At 36.7% G+C, this 24154-nt stretch overlaps 1 protein-coding gene across 4 annotated transcripts in view; it reads right to left on the reverse strand.

Moving 5' to 3' along the window:
• Positions 1–24154, reverse strand: part of MAP2K5 (mitogen-activated protein kinase kinase 5) — a 261355-nt gene that overhangs the window by 167415 nt on the left and 69786 nt on the right. For all 4 annotated transcript variants that reach the window (XM_055319757.1, XM_055319756.1, XM_055319754.1 and 1 more), the window contains one exon: positions 6156–6195. In XM_055319757.1, coding sequence (XP_055175732.1) covers positions 6156–6195 — 40 coding nt within the window. The remainder of the gene's footprint in view (positions 1–6155; positions 6196–24154) is intronic.

Consider the following 24154-nt stretch of genomic DNA (forward strand, 5'->3'; position numbering starts at 1 on the left):
GGGTGAGAGCAATGGTCCATACAAAAAACACTATGGTTTCTTTTGTATGTGAGCTGAACTTGCTTTCAAGATGCTGCTTCAAAAGATGAATGAATGAACTAGAGAACAAATGAAAGAACCAAATTTATTTATTCATTCAACAAATTATGTGTTGAACATCTAGTTATTATATGCAGTCCTCTGTCTAGGCCCAAATGCAAGGTTCTGTATGATTCAATGAGTAAGACAAGAAAATAAATAAGATCTGTTCTCTATTACAAAGAGATTTCAGTGTAAGGGAAGAAATACAGAAGTATATTAAAAGCAAAATACAAGGCAGTATGTGACAACATCCGTAAGAAACACATACAGAGAATTCTAGAGAGGTTCAAAGGAGAAAGTGAGTGAGTGATAGATAGACCATATGTGACAGGATTTATCTATGTAAGTTCAATAGAGGAGCAGGCTTTGGAGCTGACCCTTGAAGGGTGTTAAGAATTTTGATAGGTAGAGACATGGGTGAAGGCATTCTAATTAGAGAAAAATATATGAATCAAAGTGTTGAAGTGTGAAAGTACCTGAGTTCAGATAAAGCGAGGAGTTCAACTTAAAAGAAACACAGCATTCAGACACATTAAGATAATGCTATAAAAAGTAGGCTGATAACATACGGTGCAAGATCTTGGGTTTCATCCCATATAGTTTTTAGTTTATTTGGGAATAATACAGAGCCTCTGAAGACGTTTGGGAGGGGAAGAGATGTGACCAGAACTATGCTTTAGGAAACCAAATTTAAGGACAGTGAGTAGCAATAAAGTATACAGGCTGAGAGCATGAACTTGAGGCAAGACTTGCCTGACTTCAAGTCTTAGTTCTATTGCTTATTAGTTGTGGGACCTTCAGCAAGCTATTTATTAATTAATTAATAATTAAATGAGGAAAGAGTAATAGACTGCTTATTAGCACTTATTAGCACTCATTTATTAGCACAGTATAAATGATTGATAAATGGTAGCTTCCATTTCTTAGAGAACACTTTAAATGTTTAATGTCTGATGAGAGAAAAAACATCTGGATTATAGCGATGACAAGAAAGGAAGAGATCCAAAATAAAAAATACCAAACCCAGAAAAATTAACAGGCTCCCAGACATTGACAACAGTTAAAACAGGACAATGATTCTTGAGAGAGAGAAAAAAAGTAAGAAGAGCCCTATGATTGCCTGCCTTACAGACTAGAGAGTATGTAGGCCCCTGTGTAGGGAGGGAAATCTAGGCAAAGCTCAGCCATCTCCCTACATTGAGGAGACAGAATGGGAGGGGTCTGAGGAAGCCAAGGCAGCTAGAGTTCCCAGACAGAAGACCAGAGAGAGAAGGTTCCAGGGATCTGCCAAGGGGCCCCTGGAGTCTTCAGTTAATTAATGACCAATAAGTACCTGGATGTCAGGAAACTGAGGGCAGAGAAAGAACCACCAGAAAGAAATGGAGGAAACAATCTCCAGAACTCACACTAGGTAGAAAGAGTTTGTGTTTCCACCAGCTAGGGTGGAAAACCTCATAACTGTCAGGGTGCTGGTAAAATACTCAGAAGACTGTTGCCTTAACTGAGTGGAGTAAATTAGTTCTCGACTAGCCACTGGGCTGGTCCCATCTAATAAAGCTTAAAAGCAAGTCTTGAAAGGATCAAACTGTCTCAAAGTCACTAAACAGCACCTCAGAACAAGCTCAAGAATATTTATAGGAATGCAAAAAACATGTAATATCTATGATGCATGACTAGCATCCAATCAAAAATGACAAGATTTTTTCAAAAGAAGAAAATACTGGGCACTTGGGTGGCTCAGTAGGTTAAGTGGCCAACTGGATTTTGATTCAGGTTGTAACCTCAGGGTCCTGGGATTGAGGCCTGCATTGGGCTCCACACTCAGTGGAGAGTCTACTTCAGCATTCTCTCTCTCTTTCTGCCCCTCCCCCCACTTGCTCACTCTCTTTCCTTCTAAAATAAATAAAATGTTTTTAAAAAAATAAGAAAATACAACCCAAAATGAGGAGAAAAAGCAATCAGTCAAAACTGACCCCAAATGACACATGATGGAATAGACAAAACCATTAATTCAGTTAATTATATTTCACATATTCCATAATTACATTACATATATTCAAGAAGATAGAAGGAAAATTGAGTATGTTAAGTAAAGACACTGAAGATGTAAAAAAGACCCACATAAACTTCTAGGGATAAAAAGTACGGTGTCTGAAATGAAAAATACACTGGACAAGATTAATAGCAGATTAGACAAAGCAGATGAAAACTTGAGTAACTGATAATAGAAACTATCCAGAAATGAAACATCAGAGAGAAAAAAAGACTAAAGCAAACAAGAGAGCATCATTCTGCTGTGGGACTTCAAGTAACCTAATACATATGCAATTTAAGGTCCAAACTTGATGGGGGAAGAATAATGGCTAATATTACCCCAAATTTGATGAAAGCTAAAAATCCACAGAGCTGAGAAGTTCAACAAATCCTAAGTATATGAATCAAGAAGAAAATTACATAAAATCTCATTATCATCAAATTGCATAAGACTAGAGATAAAGAAAAAAAAATCCTAAAAGCAGCCAGAAAAGAAGTCAGTTCTAACATACAAAAGAATCAAGATTTAAAATGACAGTAAGCTTTTCATTGGAAAGAATGCAAACCAGAAGACTGTGAAACAAAATCTTTCAAATGTTGAAAGAAAAGAGCAATCAACCTAGAATTCTCTATCTGGTGAAAACATCTTCCAAAAATGAAAGTCAAATATACATTTTTCAGACATGCAAAAGCTAAAAGAATTCATTACCAGAAGACTCATGCACTAGACGAAATGTAAAAGAAGAAAAGTCCTTTAGACAAAAGAAAAGTGATATAAGAATAAAGTTTGAATCTACACAATTGAATAAAGAGCACTGGAGTTGGTAAAAACAAGAGTTAAATATAAAATAAATCTTTTCTTACTGTTGAAATGTCTTTAAAAGACAAGTAACTATCTAAATAAAAAATAGTAATAATGTATTTTAGGGTTTATAACATATGAAAAAGTAAAATGTATAATAGCAAACTAGTTGAGGATGGGGGAAATGAAAGTATACTTGGGATTACAAAGTCACATACTAGGGATCATACCAGTTACAAAGTTCTCATACTAGGGATCCCTGGGTGGCTCAGCAGTTTAGCACCTATCTTCCACCCAGGATGCAATCCTAAAGTCCTAGGATCGAGTACCGTATCGGGCTCCCTGCATGGAGCCTGCTTCTCCCTCTGCCTGTGTCCCTGCCTCTCTTTCTGAGTCTCTCATGAATAAATAAAATCAATCTTAAAAGAAAACCAAAGTTCTCATACTATAGATAGTGGTATAATATTACTCGAAGGTAGACTATGATAAATTAAAGATATATACCATAAACTCTAAAGCAACCACTCCCGAAAAAGGACATACAGATAGAATAGAAAACAAACAGCAAGATGACAGAACTGAATCCAAACACAGCAATAACCACATGAAATGTTAATGGTCTAAATGCCCCAATTAAAAAGCAGAAATTATTAGAATGGATTAAAGTATAAGACCCAATTATATGCAGGCTACAAGAAATTTATCTCAAATAAAAAGACACCACAGGTTAAAAGTAACAGGTTATCTCATGCTAACACTAGCCAAAATAAGCTACACTACCTGTCTATCTTAATATTAGACAATGTAGATTTCAGAGCAAAGAATATTATCATAGCTTAAGAAAGGTCACTTTGTAATGAAACAATAAAGGTGCCAATTCATCAAGAAGACATAACAATCCTAAATACATCTAATAGATCTTCAAAAAAGATAAAGTAAAAAAAATGATAGGATTGCAAGGAAAAAAAACAGACAAATCCACAACTATTGCTGGAGATTTCAACACTTATCTTTCTTTCAATAGTTGACAGAATGAGCAGATTAAAAACAGTAACTATACAGTAATTATGAATACTGGCAGCCAACTTGATCTAACTGAGATTTATACAACAGACTATCCATTTTTTTTTCGTGTACATAGGCAACACCAAGGTAATTCATGTTCTGGGCCATAAAATAAATCTCAATACATTTAAAATAATTCCAATTATACAAAGTATGTTCTCTACCCACAACAGACTTAAAATTAGAAATCAATAATGGAAAGATTGGGAAAAATCTCCAAATCTATGGAAACTAACACATTGCTCAGATTTAATTTAAAAAAAAAAACAACAACAAAACAAAAAAAACAAAACCTGGGACACCTGAGTGGCTCAGCGGTTAAGCGTCTGCCTTCTGCTCAGGGTGTGATCCCAGAGTCTCGGGATCGAGTCCCATATTGGGCTCCCTGCATGGAGCCTGCTTCTCCCTCTGCCTGTGTCTCTCTGCCTCTCTCTCTCTCTGTGTCTTTCATGAATAAAATAAAATATTTTAAAATAAATAAATAAATAAATAAATAAATAAATAAACCTGCCTGTTTTGAAGAAATGATACATTTCTTTCTCTCAGAGTATGACTATTAAATAAGTTACATGGTTTTTGCCTTGGCTGCCAAGAAGCTCAGAGCTAAATAAGAGGCTTATTTTTATTTTTTTAAGATTTATTAATTCATTTTTTTAAAATTTTTATTTATTTAGGATAGTCACACACACAGAGAGACAGAGAGAGAGAGAGAGGCAGAGACACAGGCAGAGGGAGAAGCAGGCTCCATGCACCGGGAGCCCGACGTGGGATTCGATCCCAAGTCTCCAGGATCGCGCCCTGGGCCAAAGGCAGGCGCCAAACCGCTGCGCCACCCAGGGATCCCTATTAATTCATTTTAGAGAAAGAAAGAGAAAGCATGAGTAGGGAGGGCAAGGGGAGAGGGAGAAAGAATCTCAAGCAGACTCTGGGCAGAGCTCAGGGCCTGACATGGGGTTGGATCTCAAGACTTTGAGATCACAACCTGAGCTAAAACCAAGAGTTAGCTGCTTAACCAACTGAGCCACCAAGGTGCCCCTAAATATATCTACTCTGAAATATTCATTCAACTCAGATGAAGTTTAAACACAACAATCTTACCTCTACTCTTTTTTTTTATGATAGAGAGGAAGAGAGAGAGAGAGACAGAGAGAGAGAGAGAGACAGACACAGGCAGAGGGAGAAGCAGGCTCCATGCACTGGGAGCCCGACGTGGGATTCGATCCCGGGTCTCCAGGATCGTGCCCTGGGCCAAAGGCAGGCGCCAAACCACTGCGCCACCCAGGGATCCCCCTTACCTCTACTCTTAAATCATTCATTCAACTTACTTTAAGCATCTAGTATGTTTCATAAATTTTATAGTATCTAGGGATATAAAGTGACAGCAATATAGTCCTCACTCTGAAGCTCAGTTTTATGGTCAGGTCTAGTAGAAAATATATTTGCAAACACCTGTTTTCATTTATTCAAAAATCTCAACTTTAATAGCTCTTTCTAAAATGTGTCCTTTCTGGGGACACCTGAGTGGCTCAGCAGTTGAGTGTCTGCCTTCAGCTCAAGGCGTGATCCTGGAGTACCAAGATCAAATCCCACATCGGGTTCCCTGCATGGAGCCTGCTCCTCTCTCTGCCTGTGTCTCTGCCTCTCTCATGAATAAATAAATAAAATATTTTTTTAAAAATGTGTCCTTTCTTCAAGATTGCTTTTAATCCTTTCCAGAAACAGCTGTTAGCACCCTGCCATACCTAACTAAATAATCATGCACAATAATTTTAATAGTAGCCTAGGTTTAACATGATTCAAAGTGTATGAAATTATGAAAAATTATAATGCACTTGCAAGGCCAAATAGTTACTTTTTAGATGATTTATAGGAATGCTCCCTTCTCTTGGAGTAAACAACTTAAAGTTGATTGTCTTTAAATATATCATCAGCAATAATCTAAGAGTTACAATATCTAAAGGAACATATAATTCAATAGCAGTGTTTGAGTAGGTGAAAGTACCTTCTGGGAGAGGAGGGAGCTGAATATCACAATAGGACCATAGCTTTCATCACCTACCCTCCAAAACTTAAACCATTTCATCTCCTCTTTCATGATACCTGTGACTCAAGCTAACAGGGGAAGAGAAAGTAGTGAGTATCATGAATTTCATAAAATTTATCCAGCACTTACCTTTACAGCTAATATTTTCCCACTCGGGACATGATATGCTCTATGGGAAGAAAAAAAATAACAAAATCACTTGGGATACTAAACAACCTACAGAATGGTTAAGGACATAAATGTGAATCTGAACATATCTGCAGTAATGGGATATGTGATACTTTAAAAGAACACTAATAACATTAGTAGCTTATATTTTTATTGAGCTTAATGGTTTAGACAGTGATTCATTACACATTACCTTAAAATAACCCCCTGAGGTAATGCTGGTATTATTATCCTCCTTTTATAGACAGAGAGCTCTGAAGCACAGAGAAGCTAAGCAGTTTTCTCAATTGTACAAAGTCAGTAAGTGGCAGAACTAGACCTCAAACCCAGGTCTTCTGCCTCCAGACCCTCACAATCTTCTGTAAGTCTTCTGCTAAGCATTGTAGAGTCATATGAAGTAGGAGGTTTTCCTTTTGTTTACTTCAATTATAGAAACAGATAAACTATATCCCTACATTTCATCAAAATAATCTCAAAACATGAGGAATTAGCTATGGCTTAAGATACAAATTCATATAAGAAATCACAGACTTATCAGGCTCAAGTATGTGGTTCATCTTTTCCTAAAGCTGGCATCTCTCAATTTTAAAAAAGCTTTGGAAAAGAGGCAAGCTCAAATGATCAGATAGAGTGAAATAACTACAGTTTAAATCAAGGCATAGAAATGCATTCATTTATGAAAAAGAATAAGAGAGTAGGTTTGCAGAAATAAGATATCATTACTTCTCATTAAGACCTTCGTGTTTAAAAGACATATGGCCTTGCACACATGTTCTGAAAGGATTGTACATTCTGACCATTATCCAGGGACAATCTGATATAAAAATGTCTAAACAAACCACACAATATAAACAAGCACTGTTATTGCAAGATATACTTACCAGGCTCCCAATAATGACTTGGCAATGATTTAGTAGTAAAAACTGCCATTTCTTAAAATAAAAACAATATATATTCTACTGTTATCAAAATGAAAACATCAGTTTTTGCTGTATGGGTAGAAATATGTGGATGAGGGATCCCTGAGTGGTTCAGCGGGTTTAGCACCTGCCTTCGGCTCAGGGCATGATCCTGGAGACCGGGGATCGAGTCCTACATTGTGCTCCCTGCATGGAGCCTGCTTCTCCCTCTGCCTGTGTCTCTGCCTCTCTTGCTCTCTCTCTCTGTGTCTCTCATGAATAAATAAATAAAATCTTAAAAAAAATATCTGGATGGTTGCTCTGACAAATTTTTTAGCAACTTTCTTTAGGTACAATTTTTTTTTTTTTAAAGATTTAATGTATTGATTCACGAGAGACACAGAGAGAGAGAGGCAGAGACACAGGCAGAGGGAGAAGCAGGCTCCATGAAGGAAGCCCAACGTGTGACTTGATCCTGGGTCTCCAGGATCAGGCCCTAGGCTGAAGGCAGTGCTAAACTGCTGAGCCACCCGGGTTGCCCCTAGGTGCAATTATATACGTAAAATTCACTCGTTTTAAGTATGTAATTCAATGATTCTTTGGTAAATTTACAGAGTTTTTGCAATCACTGACAAGTGTTTTGTTGTTTTTTTTAAAGATTTTATTTATCTATTCATGAGAGACACACAGAGAGAGAGAGAGAAAGGCAGAGACACAGGCAGAGGGAGAAGCAGGCTCCATGCAAGGAGCCCGACGTGGGACTCTATCCTGGGTCTCCAGGACCAGGCCCTGGGCTGAAGGCACCGCTAAACTGCTGAGACACCTGGGCTGCCCTGACAAGTGTTTTTTAAGTGACTGACTTATAGAAATGGTTTAGCTACTAAGAATACGCAAGCATTTGTAGCTTTTCACATATAAAATGTTACAAATTCAAGTAAGATTAGAAAAAAAGTATATATGAATATAGGTATGTATATATCTATATATTAGTGTTACAAGAAATTTGTTCTGCTTTTCCTATTTGAGTGGACCAAGGTCAAGCCAACTATGGAAGGTAAACTTAGCCTTTGACAATCAATTGTAAAGAAATTCAATTATATCACATTTAAGGAAAAGCAAGATTATAAAAATTAAGTGGTAATTGTTCACCCTATTGAAGAGTTTTGTTTTGTTTTTTTAAGATTTTATTTATTTATTTATGAGAAACACAGAGAGAGGCAGAGATATAGACAGAGGGAGAAGCAGACTCCTCGCAGAGAGCGATCCTGGAACTGATGATGCGGGAATCGATCCTGGAACTCTGGGATCACTCTGAGCCGAAGGCAGCCGCTCAACCCAGGCGTCCCTGAAGAGTTTTTTTAATCTATAAGGTGTCTAAAGACTTTCTCTAAATATCAACCTCCAAGTATAAATACTATTACACTTATAAAACAAATTATTTAAAAAAAATTTTATGTTTTAGATAAAGTGGTATACATTTTATAAGTGGAACCCCTGTAGTATACAGGTTTTAGAACAAATTACCATTTAATTTACTATGTATGTTAATATCAAACTTTTACAGTGTGAAACTACATTAAAGGTAATGATTCAATTCATTATATATCTGAACTCATATAATATACTGGTATATAAAGACTAACACTATTTTTCTCACTGACAGAGAAGTTGTTAGATTAAGCTAATTTGAAATGTGATTTGAAGGAAGTTAATAACCTTATTCTATGTAAATATAGTTAACATGTAAGATTTAATGATACATTATTTCCCCCCTTACCATAGTTCTTCCAATTTCAACTTTAAAAATGCTGTATATTAGAATTTCTAACCAAGGACTGAAATATGAAGATAAAACAGTTGAATGCTTACACAAGGCTTCAAAATTTGCAGAGAACAATGGTGTTACTTTGGACAACAAGCAATCCCTGGACGTTTGAGACCAACAGCAATGATAAAGAGATGACTAGAAGATAGTCTAATGTGTATACCATCCTGGATAGTTTGGCAACTTAATAAGCTTGTCAAGAAAGCTGATGTCTCTTCCAAAAGAAAGGTCTCCTATTTCCAAGTGAATTAAAAGGGCGAGGCTTGATGATTTAATTATGACGCACGTTAGTTCATCCGTGGAAGTTTGGGTTGGATTTCGAGCAAGAGAGATGCCGTGAGGTTTGGTTTACAGTGCAATGACAGTACCAGTTTAACATTTAATCACCAAGAGAAGTGAATGACAAAGGCAAGGCCAGGCAGGAGTCGAATGTGTCTCTGAACTTTGCAAATGGCATTCTACCTAGAGAAAAGGAATTTGTTTACTTTCAACAGATACTGCATCTCAATTGTCTTGACCTTCCCCAACACATTAACTATAAAGTGATTAATGAAGTTTGAATGGAGGCTCTGGTTACACCAAAAGACAACTATACACCTCTCCATTGTTTTAATTAACAGCTAACACTTCAAATTAGTTTACTGTTGCCACAGTAATTACCTGTTCCAGTGAGTGCATGAGGGAAACATTTTTATGTGATATTTTTAGTGCTGAGTCCTTGAAGTCCACTTTCTTTGTCACCAGCACACATCTTCTGGGAATGGTCCCAGCCCTTAAAGTTGAGCCCACAACATAAACACTTTAGGATGGCATGAACTAAGCAATCTGGCCTAAGGTATTTGACTATTTAAAATAGCAAGGAGAGGGCAGCCCAGGTGACTCAGCGGTTTGGCGCAGCCTTCGGCCCAGGGTGTGATCCTGGAGACTGGGGATGGAGTCCCGTATCGGGCACCCTGCACGGAGCCTGCTTCTCCCTCTGCCTGTATCTCTGCCTCCATCTCTGTCTCTTATGAATAAATAAAATCTTTAAAAAAATAAAAATAAATAATAAAATAGCAAGGAGAGGAGTAAAAGATGGGGAACACTTACTGTCCATATTTTCTTACTTTTGTTTTTCATTTGGAATAGGTTTTAGATGACTGGAGAAAAAGTTGGTATCAACCTTCAATTTTCATACAGAATCAGGTAATTTATTGAGCTCATAGGTAATACAGAGAATTGTCTAATCTAATCTTTTCTTTTTGGATTGGAAACACCCAAAAACCATGTTTAAAAAACTCGTCCAGGGGTAGCCCAGGTGGCTCAGCGGTTTAGCGCCACCTTTGGTCCAGGGCCTGATCCTGGAGACCTGGGATCGAGTCCCACGTCAGGCTCCCTTCATGGAGCCTGCTTCTCCTTCTGCCTGTGTCTCTGCCTCTCTCTCTCTATCTCTGTGTCTCTCATTGAATAGGCAAATAAAATCTTTAAAAAAAAAAAAAAGAAAATTTAAAAAAAACAAAAAAATAAAATAAAAAACTTGTCCAAACTTACAGTCAATGACAAGGCCAAGACTGGAACTGGGGCACAATATATATATTTTAGGACCTTAAAGAAATATATGGTGATGTTTAAGTTTTCTTAACTGCATTTCAGGACAGGGAAATTTGTAATTCAAAACTTACAAAGGTGCTACCTATTTCCATCAATCTAAGGACCATCACATCTGAATCTTCCCAGGCAAAGAAGTATTCTGTGAGCACCACTTGTCTATCATGGGAGGCAGAAGAGCAAAAGGTGTTTTAAGTTTTTATTTAAATTCCAGTTAGTTAACATATAATGTAGTATTAGTTTCAAACGTACAATATAGTGATTCAGCACTTCCAAACAATACCTGGTGCTCATCACAAGTGCATTCCTTAATCCCCATCACCTATTTCACCCATCCCCTTACCCACTTATCCTCTGGTAACAATCAGTTTGTTCTTGAAAATTAAGTCTGTTTTTTGGTTTGCCTTTTTTCCCCTCCCTTTGCTCATTTCTTTCATTTCTTAAATTACACATATGGGTGAAATAATAGGGTATTTGTCTCTCTCTAATTGACTTATTTTCTTAGCATTGTACTCTAGTTCCATTCATGTTGTTGCAAATGGCAAGACTGCACTTTTCTTTATGGCTAAGTAATATTCCATTATATATATTACTACATCTTCTTATGCATTCATCCATCGATAAGACAGTTGGGCTGTTTCCAAAACTGGCTATTGTAAATATTAATGCTGCTATAAACATCAGATGCATGTATTTGAATTTTTATTTTTGCATTCTTTGGGTAGGTACCTAGTAGTGGTGATTGCTAGAACACAGGGAAGTTTTGTTTTTAACTTTTCAAGAAACCTCTACACTGTCTCTCACAATGGCTACACCAGTTTGCATTCCCACCAATAGTGCAAGAGGGCTCCTTTTTCTCTACATCCTTGCCAAAACTTGTTTCTTGTGTTGATTTTAGCCATTCTGACAGGTGTGAGGTGATAACCTCATTGTGGTTTTGATTTGCATTTCCATGATGGTGAGTGCCCTTGAACATCTTTTCATGTGTCTCTTGGCCATCGGGATGTCTTCTTTGGAAAAATGTCCATTCATGTCTTCTGCCCATTTTTAAATTGGATTATTTGTTTTTTGGATGTTGAGTTGTATAAGTTCTTTATATATTTTGGATACTAACCCTTTATCAGATATGATGTCATTTGCAAATATCTTCTCCCATTCCACAAGTTGCCTTTTAGTTTTGATTGTTTTCTTCACTTTGTGAGAGCTTTTAATTTTGATGTAGTCCCAATAGTTTATTTTCATTTTTGTTTCCCTTGCCACAGGAGACATATCTAGAGAAATGTCACTTGCCCAATGTCAGAGAAATTACTGCCTGCACTCTCTTCAAGAATTTTAGATCTTTAATCCATTTTGAGCTTATTTTGTGTATGGTCAAAGAGAATGGTCCAGTTTTATTCTTCTGCATGTTCCAGCTCTGCCACTTCTTAATGTGAACCTGAACTGTTAGAAAACCTCATTGTGTCTCAAGTCTAGAAAGGGTGTATGGTCCTTATACTATAGAGTTGTGAGGATTCGGTGAGGTAATGTAGGTAAGGCACTGAGAACAGAGTCTGACACACAGTAGGCATGCATTAAATGTCAGGGTCCTGGGAAGTTTTCAGGGTAGCTATGTGTTTTACAAATAAAACCTGTGAGGGGAGCCTGGGTGGCTCAGTTGGTTAAGCATCAGCCTTCAGCTCAATCATGAATCATAGGACCCTGGGAATGAGCCCCGTGTCAGGCTCCCTGCTCAGTGAGGAGTGTGCTTCTCCCTTTGCCCCTCCCCCTGCTCGGGCTCACACTCTCTCTCAAATAAATAAATAAAATCTTTTAAAAAAGTAAAACCTGTTAAAACTGAGTTATTTTTATGCTTTAAGAGTCAGGCTGTGTGCTCTATAAATGAAGGCTACTAAAGCTTTAATAATGAAGACTGGCAAAAGTCTGCACTCTATCATTTTCAGCACATTAAGAAATGCAAGTTATATTGCATGTTGAACCAACTTGTTAAAGACAAACAATTAGACATCTGAAATGCTATGACTATACCAAGATTCAAGGTTGAGATTTCATGTTTAGCTCTTGCCCACTACCAAAACTTATTTATACATACAGACAGGTATGGTAAGTGCCACTTTTGGTGTTCATCTCAGCAGAAAAACCACATGACAATCACTGTTGCTAAATGAGAAGCCTAATTTTCATTCTCCTTGGGTTAGTAGGAAAGCTAGTAATAATTATTATTAATATAAGCTACCTTAAAAAAATCTACATGTTTTCTTTCAATATAAACCCTAGATTATAAAATAAAAATTTGAGGCCTCTCCAAGTCTTTGGACCTTAGTATCTCTGTTATAACAGCTAGCACACTGCAGAAAAATTGTTTACGTTTATCTCCCATACTGGGCAGGAAACACTACCATGTCTTAATCATCTTTGTATTCTTTACACTTTGTACAAGACCTAGCATGGCAGGTGCTCCGTTACTTAAATAAATGTTCAACAAATGAATAGAAAGAAAATCTATCATTGGATAGAAGTTACAATGCATTTAATTGATTCCATAATCTTATGGGCAGAAATTATTTCTCCCTTAGCTCCGAGATATCATTTAACATATAACACAAGTAGAAGTTATTATCATCCTCACTTTATGGGTAGGTTTCCAACTGCTGAATCAAAAGTCCTTATAAGGTTTCCATGAATCTGGTCCTTGATTACTCACTGATCTCTGCTTCTGCCAATTTCCCCTATCCACAGTACTCACTCTGTTCCTCCAAACATCCCTGCCTCAGACCCTTTGCATCTACTCCTCAGGCCTGGAACACTCTTCCTTCCAATATCACTTGGTTTGTTCTATCACTTCCTTCAGGCCAAAGTTACTTCTTTGACTAAAACAGCTCATTTTCTCTTGCTTTATTCTTCACAGAATTTATCAACACCTAACCCAATTAATTAATAATATTTTCTGTCTGCTATCACTTGAAAGCAAGTGCCATGAAAAAAAGCACTTTTATTTTGTTATTTACTACTATACTTCCAGTACTTAAAATGTGCTGGCACATTTTATAAATATTTGTTGAATGAATGGATACATTCCCTTAATTGGTATATTTTTGTTTTTTATTTTTCTTTAGGCAGTGTAAGGTTTTACCAGGAAACTGTCCATTTTCTGCTTTCAATTTTATCATAAAGTTATTCATTGTATCCTCTTATTTTAAAAATCTCTGCTCTGTCTAGAATTATGTCTTCTTTTTTTGCCTAAATTTTGTTATTTGTGTCTTATTTCTGTTGTATTTGGTCCTTTTTTCCAAGGAACCAGCTGTTGGTTTTCTTGAGTTGTTTCTTGAATTTTGATTTATTTTTTCTTTAATATTATTTCCTTCCATTTTCTTTGGTTTTAACCCCTTCTGTCCAAAAAAATATATATTTTCTTGAGTTAGATGTTAAGCCTATTATTATCCAGTTATTCTTCTCTAATGTTTATGTTAAAAAACTATCCTGTAGGTTATGACTTTGTATCACATGAATACTCTAGGTTTTCTTCTGTTGTAAATGTTTTTATTCCATTATAATGTATTATACAACCCATAGGTTATTCAGACATGTGCATTTTAATTTCCAAATGTCTGAAGGTTAACTTATTAATTTCCTTTTTCAACTTTTTTAAAAATTATTTTTTTTAATTTTTATTTATTTATGATAGTCACACAGAGAGAGAGAGGTAGAGACACAGGCAGAGGGAGAAGTAGGCCCCATGTACCGGGAGCCCGACGTGGGATTCGATCCCGGGTCTCTAGGATCGCGCCCTGGGCTAAAGGCAGGCGCTAAACCGCTGCGCCACCCAGGGATCCCTAAAAATTATTTTTCCTTAAAGGAAAACTTTTTTATATATATATTATATTTATTTATTCATGAGAAACACAGAGAGAGAGGCAGAGACACAGGCAGAGGGAGAAACAGGCTTCCTGCAGAGAGCCTGATGTGGAACTCAATCCCAGGACCCGGGGATCACGACCTGAGCCAAAGGCAGACTCTCAACCACTCACTGATCCACCCGGGTGTCCCTTAATTTGTTTTTTTAACCTACATGGGGTGTGAACTCACAACCCTGAAATTAAAAGTCACATGCTCAACTGACTGAGGCAGCCAGGTGCCCCTTATTAATGATTTTTAAACCACTGTAGTCAAGAAAGAGACCCGTACATTTCAAACTTTATTGAGACTTGTTTTGTGCCCTGGTATGGCTTTTAAAAATCAAGGTTTTTTTTACCTGAAAATATCGCATGTTCTAATTTGATTAAGACTTCCATATATGACCATGTAACCAGCCTGTTAATTGTGGTGTTAAAATCTTCTAAATGCTTACTAATTTTGGTCTGATTAATCTATTGATTACCAAGAGGCATTCTCCCATTATTACTGTGAATTTATCAAATTTTCCTTGTAATTCTGACAATTTTTTGCTTATGTACCTTAAGGTTATGTTATTAGTTACATATAAGTTTAGGGCTGTTTCACAATCATGGTCTTTTTCTTCTATCATCATATAGTAGTCCTTTCCATCCCTAATAATACTTTATATTTAGTAGGCTAGACACCCAGCATGGAGTCCAATGCAAAGTCCCAACTCACGACTCAGATCAATACCTGACTTGAGATCAAGAGTCAAATGCTTAACTGACTGAGTCACCCAGGTGCCCCCCAATAATACTTTTTGCCTTAAAATATTTTTTCTCTTATATTAATATAACTATAGCTTTCATTTTATAAGTTTTTACTGGTATCTTTTCCCCATCCTTTTCCTTTCAACCTTTCTCTGTCTTTATATTTTATGAATGTATTCTAAAATAGTCTAAAATAGCATATAACTTTATTTCTAAAAGTTCAATCTAAACAATCTATTGTCAACATATTTATTTTAATTACTGATGTTTATTGTCTGTTTATATTAACTGTAATTACTGATATATTTGCATCTATTCCTACCACTGATTCATCTACTTTACACCTCTCTCTTTACTATATCAGATTATTATCCTTTTATTCCTTCTATTTGTTCTGAAGTTATACATCCATTTTTGGCCTTTTAGTTGTTATCCATTCAACTTTTAATAATCATAATTGATTTAACAAAATACTAATTTAACATTAGTATTCTCTCAAACAATATAAAAATCTTAGAATGGGGTGCCTGGGTGGCTCAGTGGTTAAGTGTCTGCCTTCTCAGGTCATGATCCTGGGGTCCTGGGACTGAGTCCTGTGTCAGGTTCCCTATTCAGTGGGGAGTCTGCTTCTCCCTCTCTCTCTGACCCTCCCCCTATACTGCTCATGCTCTTGCTTTCTCTCTCTCTCAAATAAATAAATTTTAAAAATATTTTTTACAAAAGATATTTCTAAAAAAAAACTTAGAATATTTTAATTCCAATCAGCCTTTCTCACCCTATTTTGTCTAGTCTTCAGTTTGACTCCATTTTGACATCCCTGAATTAATCATGACTATGGTTGTTTTATACAGTCAGGTTTATCTAAATAGTCACCACTCCTTCTTTCATTTTTATTCCTTCCTGGATGCAGTTGGATTCAGTTTCTTTCTACCCAAAGTACTTCTCTCAGTAATAAACTAATCCTCTCTCCTCCCCTATTTATCTCTCTCTCTCTCTGCCAATACACACACACACATAAAAAAAACATACACACACACACACATTTGCATTCATTTCTGAAGATGTATTTATTTTCCCTCACTCTTGATCGATAGTTTAACCAAGACAAATATTTTGTCTTAGCCTTTTAAAGATACTGTTTTGTTTTCTTTTAACTTTTATTACTGTTATTGAAATTCTGCTGCACCCAATTTGCTGGCCAATACAAAGCCACTGAAGGCTTTTGGATAGAATAGTGATATGATTAGAACTTAATTTTAAAATCCTTACTCTGGTTGCAGATTACCACCAAAAAGGAAACCAGAGAAAGGAAGGAGCACTTAAAAAGCTGTTATAGTAATCTATGCAAGAAGTGGTAAAATGAACCCAGGCAGTAATTGTGAATATGGAGAGAGGGAAAAAGATACAAAAGCCTTTGGCCAGAGAGAATTTATAAAAAATGAGGATGAGCAAAATAAACCTAAATTTCAAGCTATTAGAATTATAGTATTTATTCATGGAAATAGAAGAAATTTACCTAGTTAACCTTACACTATGCAATCTGGTACTTTTTAGCTCCATGAAAGCCAACAGGACTTGTGGGTAAATCTAGTGGATTGTCTGGGAGAAAAAGAAGAATCAAGAATGATTGCAAAGTTTCTGTCATGAGCAACTTATAGAACAGTTTCCATTTACCAAGACTGGAAAAACTGTAGAGCTTTCAGAGGAAATCAAGAATCCAATTTTAAGTAATTTTAAAGCCCTAAAAGACATCCAACTGGTACCTAGATAGAAGTTTGAAGCTTGGGACAGAGGAGTGGATAAGATAAGAGATACACTTTCGGGTTTTACCAACATATAGACAATATGTAAAGTCATGGAACTACAAAAACTCTTAGGAATTTAATTAATTAGGGATGAGGTCTGAGGACTGAATGTGAGGCACTCCAAATTCAGAAGTCAGAAAGGTGAGAAAAAAACAATTAAGAAGATGAAACAGTACAGACAGTAAGCCAGCAATAGGACCCAGAGAAATGGTGTCCTAAAGGCCCTGAATGTTGGTGTTACCTCCCACACTGCCAAGTGCAGTTCCTTGCCAGAGTAGATATTCAAAAAGCCACATGACTGATTTCAAAGCAATACTTGGGACAAATGAATTAATTCTATTATGTGCTCCTTGGAATTTTAAAGATGAGTCTAATACAATATATACAAGGCTAAAATGGTGGACTCAACTTCATCTAAATCCTAATGAGAATATGTTAAAAGATATATCAGTCCCGTGAATACATTGAATTTCTGTAAGAATCTTTAAAAGTGTGTAAAGAAAAATTTCAAAACAAAATGTTAAAAACCCCTACATTCACACAGCACATAAGGGAGAAAAAACCTGTGTTCACATTCCAACATCTGGACTCTCACACAAATTTATGTCATGCATAAGATCAACCGCATCTGTATTTTACAATGTTTACTGAAATTATTTATGCTTAGAATTTCAAGTTCTAGGAGAAACAAAAAGATATAAATCGTCCCAGCTGACTCCTGTTCACAAAATAAATAACCTAGAGCTGATCATACATTTTCTGATAAAGCTTGTATAATCTCATACAATTAATGCAGGCATCTAATTTAAATGGTACTATTCTGCAGATTAATTTCTATACATGCTCTAATCAAATTATCTTATATTGTGAAGAGAAAAAAATTATAATAGGGAATATCTGTGCTTCTCTACCAATTGTGAGGTAGGATATAATTTAAGAATGAAGGGGCTGGGCAGCCCGGTGGCTCAGCAGTTTAGCGCCACCTTCGGCTCAGGGCGTGATCCCGGAGACCTGGGATCGAGTCCCAGGTCAGGCTCCCTGCATGGAGCCTGCTTCTCCCTCTGCCTGTGTCTCTGCCTCTCTCTCTCTCTCTTCTCTGTGTTTTTCATGAATAAATAAATAAAATCTTAAAAAAAAAAAAAGAATGGAGGGGCTGACCTAAGGTCTGATTGTAAATATTTCAAAGTTCAGTAAAACTGATAATATATGTAATAAATGCCAATTTGTCAGCAAAATGGTCGTCAAAATGAGTAGGGAAACATCTTTCCTTTTTTTTTTCTTGCCCCTTGGAACAAGGATCCCAAGAGTAACTGCATATATGGTAACTTTTAATCACAATGTCAAAACAAGAACTGTACCTCCACTGTCCTGTGAAGGAGAGAGGCATTCCTGTCATACACCATGTGGAATAAATGCCATTGGCTTCAATTCTACTTCTCACATAACATATTTTAGAGAAGGTTAGTGAAAAGAGGAACATGATTACTCTGTGAATTATTTATAGAGTGCTATCAATTGTTGGGAAATTCTCTAAATGGATGGGAAATCTAAGAAAACTAAAATGGTGAAACCAATAGTTAAGATCTGGCTTAAGAAGTAACCAGTATCTCATTGTGGTTTTGATTTGTATTTCCCTGATGGCAAGTGATGCAGAGCATTTTCTCATGTGCATGTTGGCCATGTCTATGTCTTCCTCTGTGAGATTTCTCTTCATGTCTTTTGCCCATTTCATGATTGGATTGTTTGTTTCTTTGGTGTTGAGTTTAATAAGTTCTTTATAGATTTTGGAAACTAGCCCTTTATCTGATATGTTACTTGCAAATATCTTCTCCCATTCTGTAGGTTGTCTTTGAGTTTTGTTGACTGTATCCTTTGCTGTGCAAAAGCTTCTTATCTTGATGAAGTCCCAATAGTTCATTTTCGCTTTTGTTTCTTTTGTTTTCGTGGATGTATCTTGCAAGAAGTTACTGTGGCCAAGTTCAAAAAGGGTGTTGCCTGTGTTCTCCTCTAGGATTTTGATGGAGTCTTGTCTCACATTTAAATCTTTCATCCATTTTGAGTTTATCTTTGTGTATGGTGCAAGAGAGTGGTCTAGTTTCATTCTTCTGCATGTGGATGACCAATTTTCCCAGCACCATTTATTGAAGAGACTGTCTTTCTTCCAGTGGATCGTCTTTCCTCCTTTGTCGAATATTAGTTGACCATAAAGTTCAGGGTCCATTTCTGGATTCTCTATTCTGTTCCATTGGTCTATGTGTCTGTTTTTGTGCCAGTACCACACTGTCTTGATGACCACACCAGTGAGAATGGGGAAAATTAATAAGGCAGGAAACAACAAATGTTGGAGAGGATGTGGAGAAAAGGGAACCCTCTTACACTGTTGGTGGGAATGTGAACTGGTGCAGCCACTCTGGAAAACTGTGTGGAGGTTCCTCAAAGAATTAAAAATAGACCTGCCCTACGACCCAGCAATTGCACTGTTAGGGATTTACCCCGAAGATTCAGATGCAATGAAACGCCGGGGCACCTGCACCCCGATGTTTCTAGCAGCCATGTCCACAATAGCCAAACTGTGGAAGGAGCCTCGGTGCCCATCGAAAGATGAATGGATAAAGAAGATGTGGTTTATGTATACAATGGAATATTCCTCAGCCATTAGAAACGACAAATACCCACCATTTGCTTCAACGTGGATGGAACTGGAGGGTATTATGCTGAGTGAAGTAAGTCAATCGGAGAAGGACAAACAGTGTATGTTCTCACTCATTTGGGGAATATGAATAATAGTGAAGGGGAATATAAGGGAAGGGAGAAGAAATGTGTGGAAGATATCAGAAAGGGACACAGAACATAAAGACTTCTAACTCTGGGAAATGAACTAGGGGTGGTGGAAGGGGAGGAGGGCGGGGGGTGGGGGTGAATGGGTGACGGGCACGGAGGGGGACACTTGACGGGATGAGCACTGGGTGTTATTCTGTATGTTGGTAAATTGAACACCAATAAAAATTAATTTATAAAAAAAAAAAAGAAGTAACCAGTAATCAAAAAGGGATGGTCTTAGTTCAGGTAAGCAAGAAAGAACATGATGTTTATCTATGTTGTTCCCTGGATCTCCTAGAGGATAGGTAAAAGGCAAGAAAGTAAATAAAGGCCATTTTAAATAAATAAAAGTTACAAATGCATTTGCTATTATTCACTTGCCTCAGATATAGTTAATGGCTTTTCTAAATGATAAAATGGGCTCTTTTTCAGGTAAAGATTTCAGGTTGTGGGACATACTGGGCAGTCTGCTTCTCTGTTCTTTGAATGCCTTAGAGATTTCCAGGACATCCATCAGAGACAGAGCAGAATAAAGGAGACAAGGTGAAAGAGAAACCTCTCTCTGATCTCAGTCATTATGACAAAAAGTATGATTGGGAGGAGACAAACCACTGTCTAAAGTGAGATTTTTTTTATTAGTTATCCATTTTAATTATCTATGTAACTCTTAATTCTCATTAGCATAGAAAGTTAGAGTTGGCCACATTCAGATTTAATTACTGAATCTATATCTTTATTTAAAAAATTGGTATCTGTTAAAGCTGATACCATACCTCTAAAATCTGATGTGTGATTACCAGTTTCCATACTTACAGATGCTGTTTCCTTGCTTGTCATGTCATATTTTATTTATTGATCAAAAAAAGGAACTCTGATTTTATGTAAATTTAGAGTAACAAATGGAAGTCTTTTTCCAACTCAGAAGTTTTTCCATCTCAAACTCTTTATAGCCAGGGCACCTGGGTGGCTTAGTTAGTTAAGTGTCTGACTCTTGATTTTTGGCTCAGATCATGATCTCAGTGTGGGGCTCTGTGCTGGGCATGGAGCCTGCTTAAGATTCTCTCTCTCTCCCTCACACTGTGCCCCTTCCCCGCTCATACTCACTCTCTTCCTCTCCCTCTAAAAAATTAAAAATAGGGTATCTGGGTAGCTCAGCAGTTGAGTGTCTGCCTTTGGTTCAGGTCATGATCCCAGGTTCCTGGGATCAAGTCCCACATCGGGCTCCCCGGAGGGAGTCTGCTTCTCCCACTGCTTATGTCTGCCTCTGTGTGTCTCTCATGAATAAATAAATAAAATCAAATAAATAAATAAATAAATAAATAAATAAATAAATAAATAAAATAAGGAACCTGAACATTGACTGTACTACATTATGCTAAAAGATAAGGCTGAATGATTCTGCAGCCAATACCTAACAAGTGAGACACATTTCTTTGCCTTCATAAAAGTACATAAATGTATGTATGTACATAAATCCAAAATTAAGAATTTTTTGTTACCTTGTGAGATTTTTAATACCCTTGGATATCATCTTTTAATTCAGTGACACATTTTCAGTAAACACATGTGAATTAGCTGTATTTCAGTTAATGAAAATTTTGTTTTATTGCTTGAGCTTTCAGAGATCTGTTCTTGTGCTAGACTTCTTTGGGGGTGGATTTTACAAATATGTCACATACTAAAATAGCCATCCACAGGAAAAAAAAAATCAAATAGTTTCAGGGAAATCAACACTGACAGTTGTGCCTTCCATAATAGATAAACACATTAGCCAGGCTCTAGCTGTTAAAGTAGGAAATCCAAAGTAAACAGCAGTTGTAAAAAGAAGCTTTTATGTAAACTGTACTAGTTCAAATAGCAATCTATGCCAACCTTCCTTCTGCCTAAAAATCCATTATAAATGCCTGACTACCGATTTTAAAATAATCTGTGGTTAAGCAACAGAACCCCTCCCCCCCAGATTATTTAAGTATCAAATCAAACATGTCATTACGTTATAGATGTTAACAACTCTCTCAAGATGCTGATTATCCATAGGGTGTACTGGTTGCTAACCTAGGATATGGGGAACTTGGCAGGGTTGGAAAGAGTTCTAGTCAGAGAAAAGCTACTGGGACCCTACATCTGATCCTTTCTCATTCTTTCTAATTACTCTGGTTATATACCCTTTTCTGCTCCCCACCTGCCTCAGTTAATGTTGTCGCCACTGCCGTCATATTTCTTCTATAAGTTGATGCAGCCTGGTTCAAGCCTTTAACACTCCCCACATCAACTAGAGTAATGTCTTTTCATATATGTCCTAAATACCTTGGAGATCAAGGAAGCTACAGTCACAGTGATCTCTTGATTAAAGGTTTGGAAAGAATGGGATGGGCAAAACAGAGAGGCAAGAAATATAAAGCTGAATGACGGCAATGAAAGAAATACAGGACTGAGGCAAATACAGGACGTGGGGAAAAATAGGATCACCTCGAGGATTAAGGACCTGGGACACTTCTCCCCTGAAATGACTTAATTACAATATAGTATCTGCTCACAGTTTCTTAATGAAGAGCTAACAATAAATCACTTTCTAAAATCAGACACAAGAATGGCTATTTCAGAAAACCTCCATAAACTAGTAATTAATATTCTATTGTGCTTCATAGTTTATTTTTTTTATAGAGAGAAGCTATTTGATTTGCACAAAAATTTCTTGTTCTTATTATCCTTACTTTATAGATAAGGAAACCAAAGCTTGATGGGGTTAAGAACTGCTTCAAGATTCTGATAAGCATTAGAGGATTCAAGTACTTGGAAGCCAAATCTAACGCATGCCCCAATGAGCCTGAACGAACACAAATGCGTTGCTTCTAGATCCTCTAACTCAAGTTGTCTTCAAAGTTCTCTGGATATGGTCAGTGTTGATTTTTAAAAAGCAATAGGAAAAATCAATTGAATGACTCACTTTTCAGAGCTGCATTAACTTTTTCAGGCCACTGGGGTACTATTTACTAAATTACCTCTCCTAGAACACTAAATAGTACCCTAGTGGGTCAAAGAGTAAATGCACCTCTGAAAAGTGAGCCATTTATTCCCTTCTTCCCTGTAGTACAAGATGTAATATGTCCCCTATGACAGAAATATTAACCCATTTCCATTAAAAACTCAAGAAATTGTTCCACACTAGAGAAAATGAGTATGAGGACTCTTCCCAAAGCAAAAATCTTTCTTCTATAACCCTGTCCACAATATTGTTGAAAAGTCAACATGTACTTATATAATACTTTTTATTCACTGGAGATTGATTGATCAAGACCTCAAAACAAAATAAAATGATGGTTTTCAGCAGAGAGATGCATAGGATATCATGATGGCTAGTTTTATCCTGTACTACAGTATTTTTAAAAAATCATCTCAAGTGGTCATCTTATGAAGTAAGATCTACATCACCAACAGCTGTTCTTTAACATATCTCATTACATTACAGGTTATCCCTTTGCCAGAAAAACAAAAAATTCCTTGGCTAACAAGTAAGTATAATATTACTTGTAATCTCTATAAAGGCCAAAGCCTCTGGATACATTTTTCAGTTGCCTTAGGAATAGCTATTGAGTGATTTCACACTTGTGAGGTACCTCGACAAAGCAAGACTTTAGGTTTTCAGCACTGTTAGTCCCTTACTCTTCTGGAAGATGGCTATGCAATGAAAACAAGACAACTTTAATTTAAGAATCATCCAGCTTCTAATTAAACTGCCATAGGCAGCTGGTTGGATAAGTTTTAATCAGTTTCAATCACCTATTGATTGGTATACTGAAGCCTAAAAAATTAAAAGTAAAAGATGATTGGGGAATTGTCCCATCTCAGAACAACAGTAGAGGCCTCTGTAAATAACTCCTCTTTTAACCATCAGCTAAATGAACACTTCAATACTGCAGTACAAAGTCTTCTGCAAAATTACTTTAACTAACAAGCAGAAATTTATCAGCTTCAGCCAAAATCAATGCTGAAATCAATTTGAACACTGGTTGTGTCTAAAGGGGCTCATTGGCAATTTAGGGAAATTACACCATGTAAATGCCTGTGCTTTAATTGAACAGTTTCATCAACTAGGCTGTGATTGCTGTCCATTCATTTATTTACTTTCACTGCAGCTACCATTCTGCAAAGGAATGGCTTTTGTCAGGCTGGAGAGAGGCACTTTATCTTCATTTTGTGCACTTTTGTGCATAACAGACTTCATGAAACAGGCATATCATGACTAGGGTCAAAACAAACCTGATGGGACTTGTCCTTCCACATAAAAACTGAACACTCAAACTACCATCATACCTTCTACCATTTGGGGACTGTCATCTTTAAACCCAATAACAAGAAGGAATTTGAGTGACTTCTCTGC

The sequence above is a fragment of the Nyctereutes procyonoides genome, unplaced genomic scaffold, assembly GCF_905146905.1.
Source record: "Nyctereutes procyonoides isolate TBG_1078 unplaced genomic scaffold, NYPRO_anot_genome, whole genome shotgun sequence".
In the NCBI taxonomy this organism is placed as follows: Eukaryota; Metazoa; Chordata; class Mammalia; order Carnivora; family Canidae; genus Nyctereutes; species Nyctereutes procyonoides.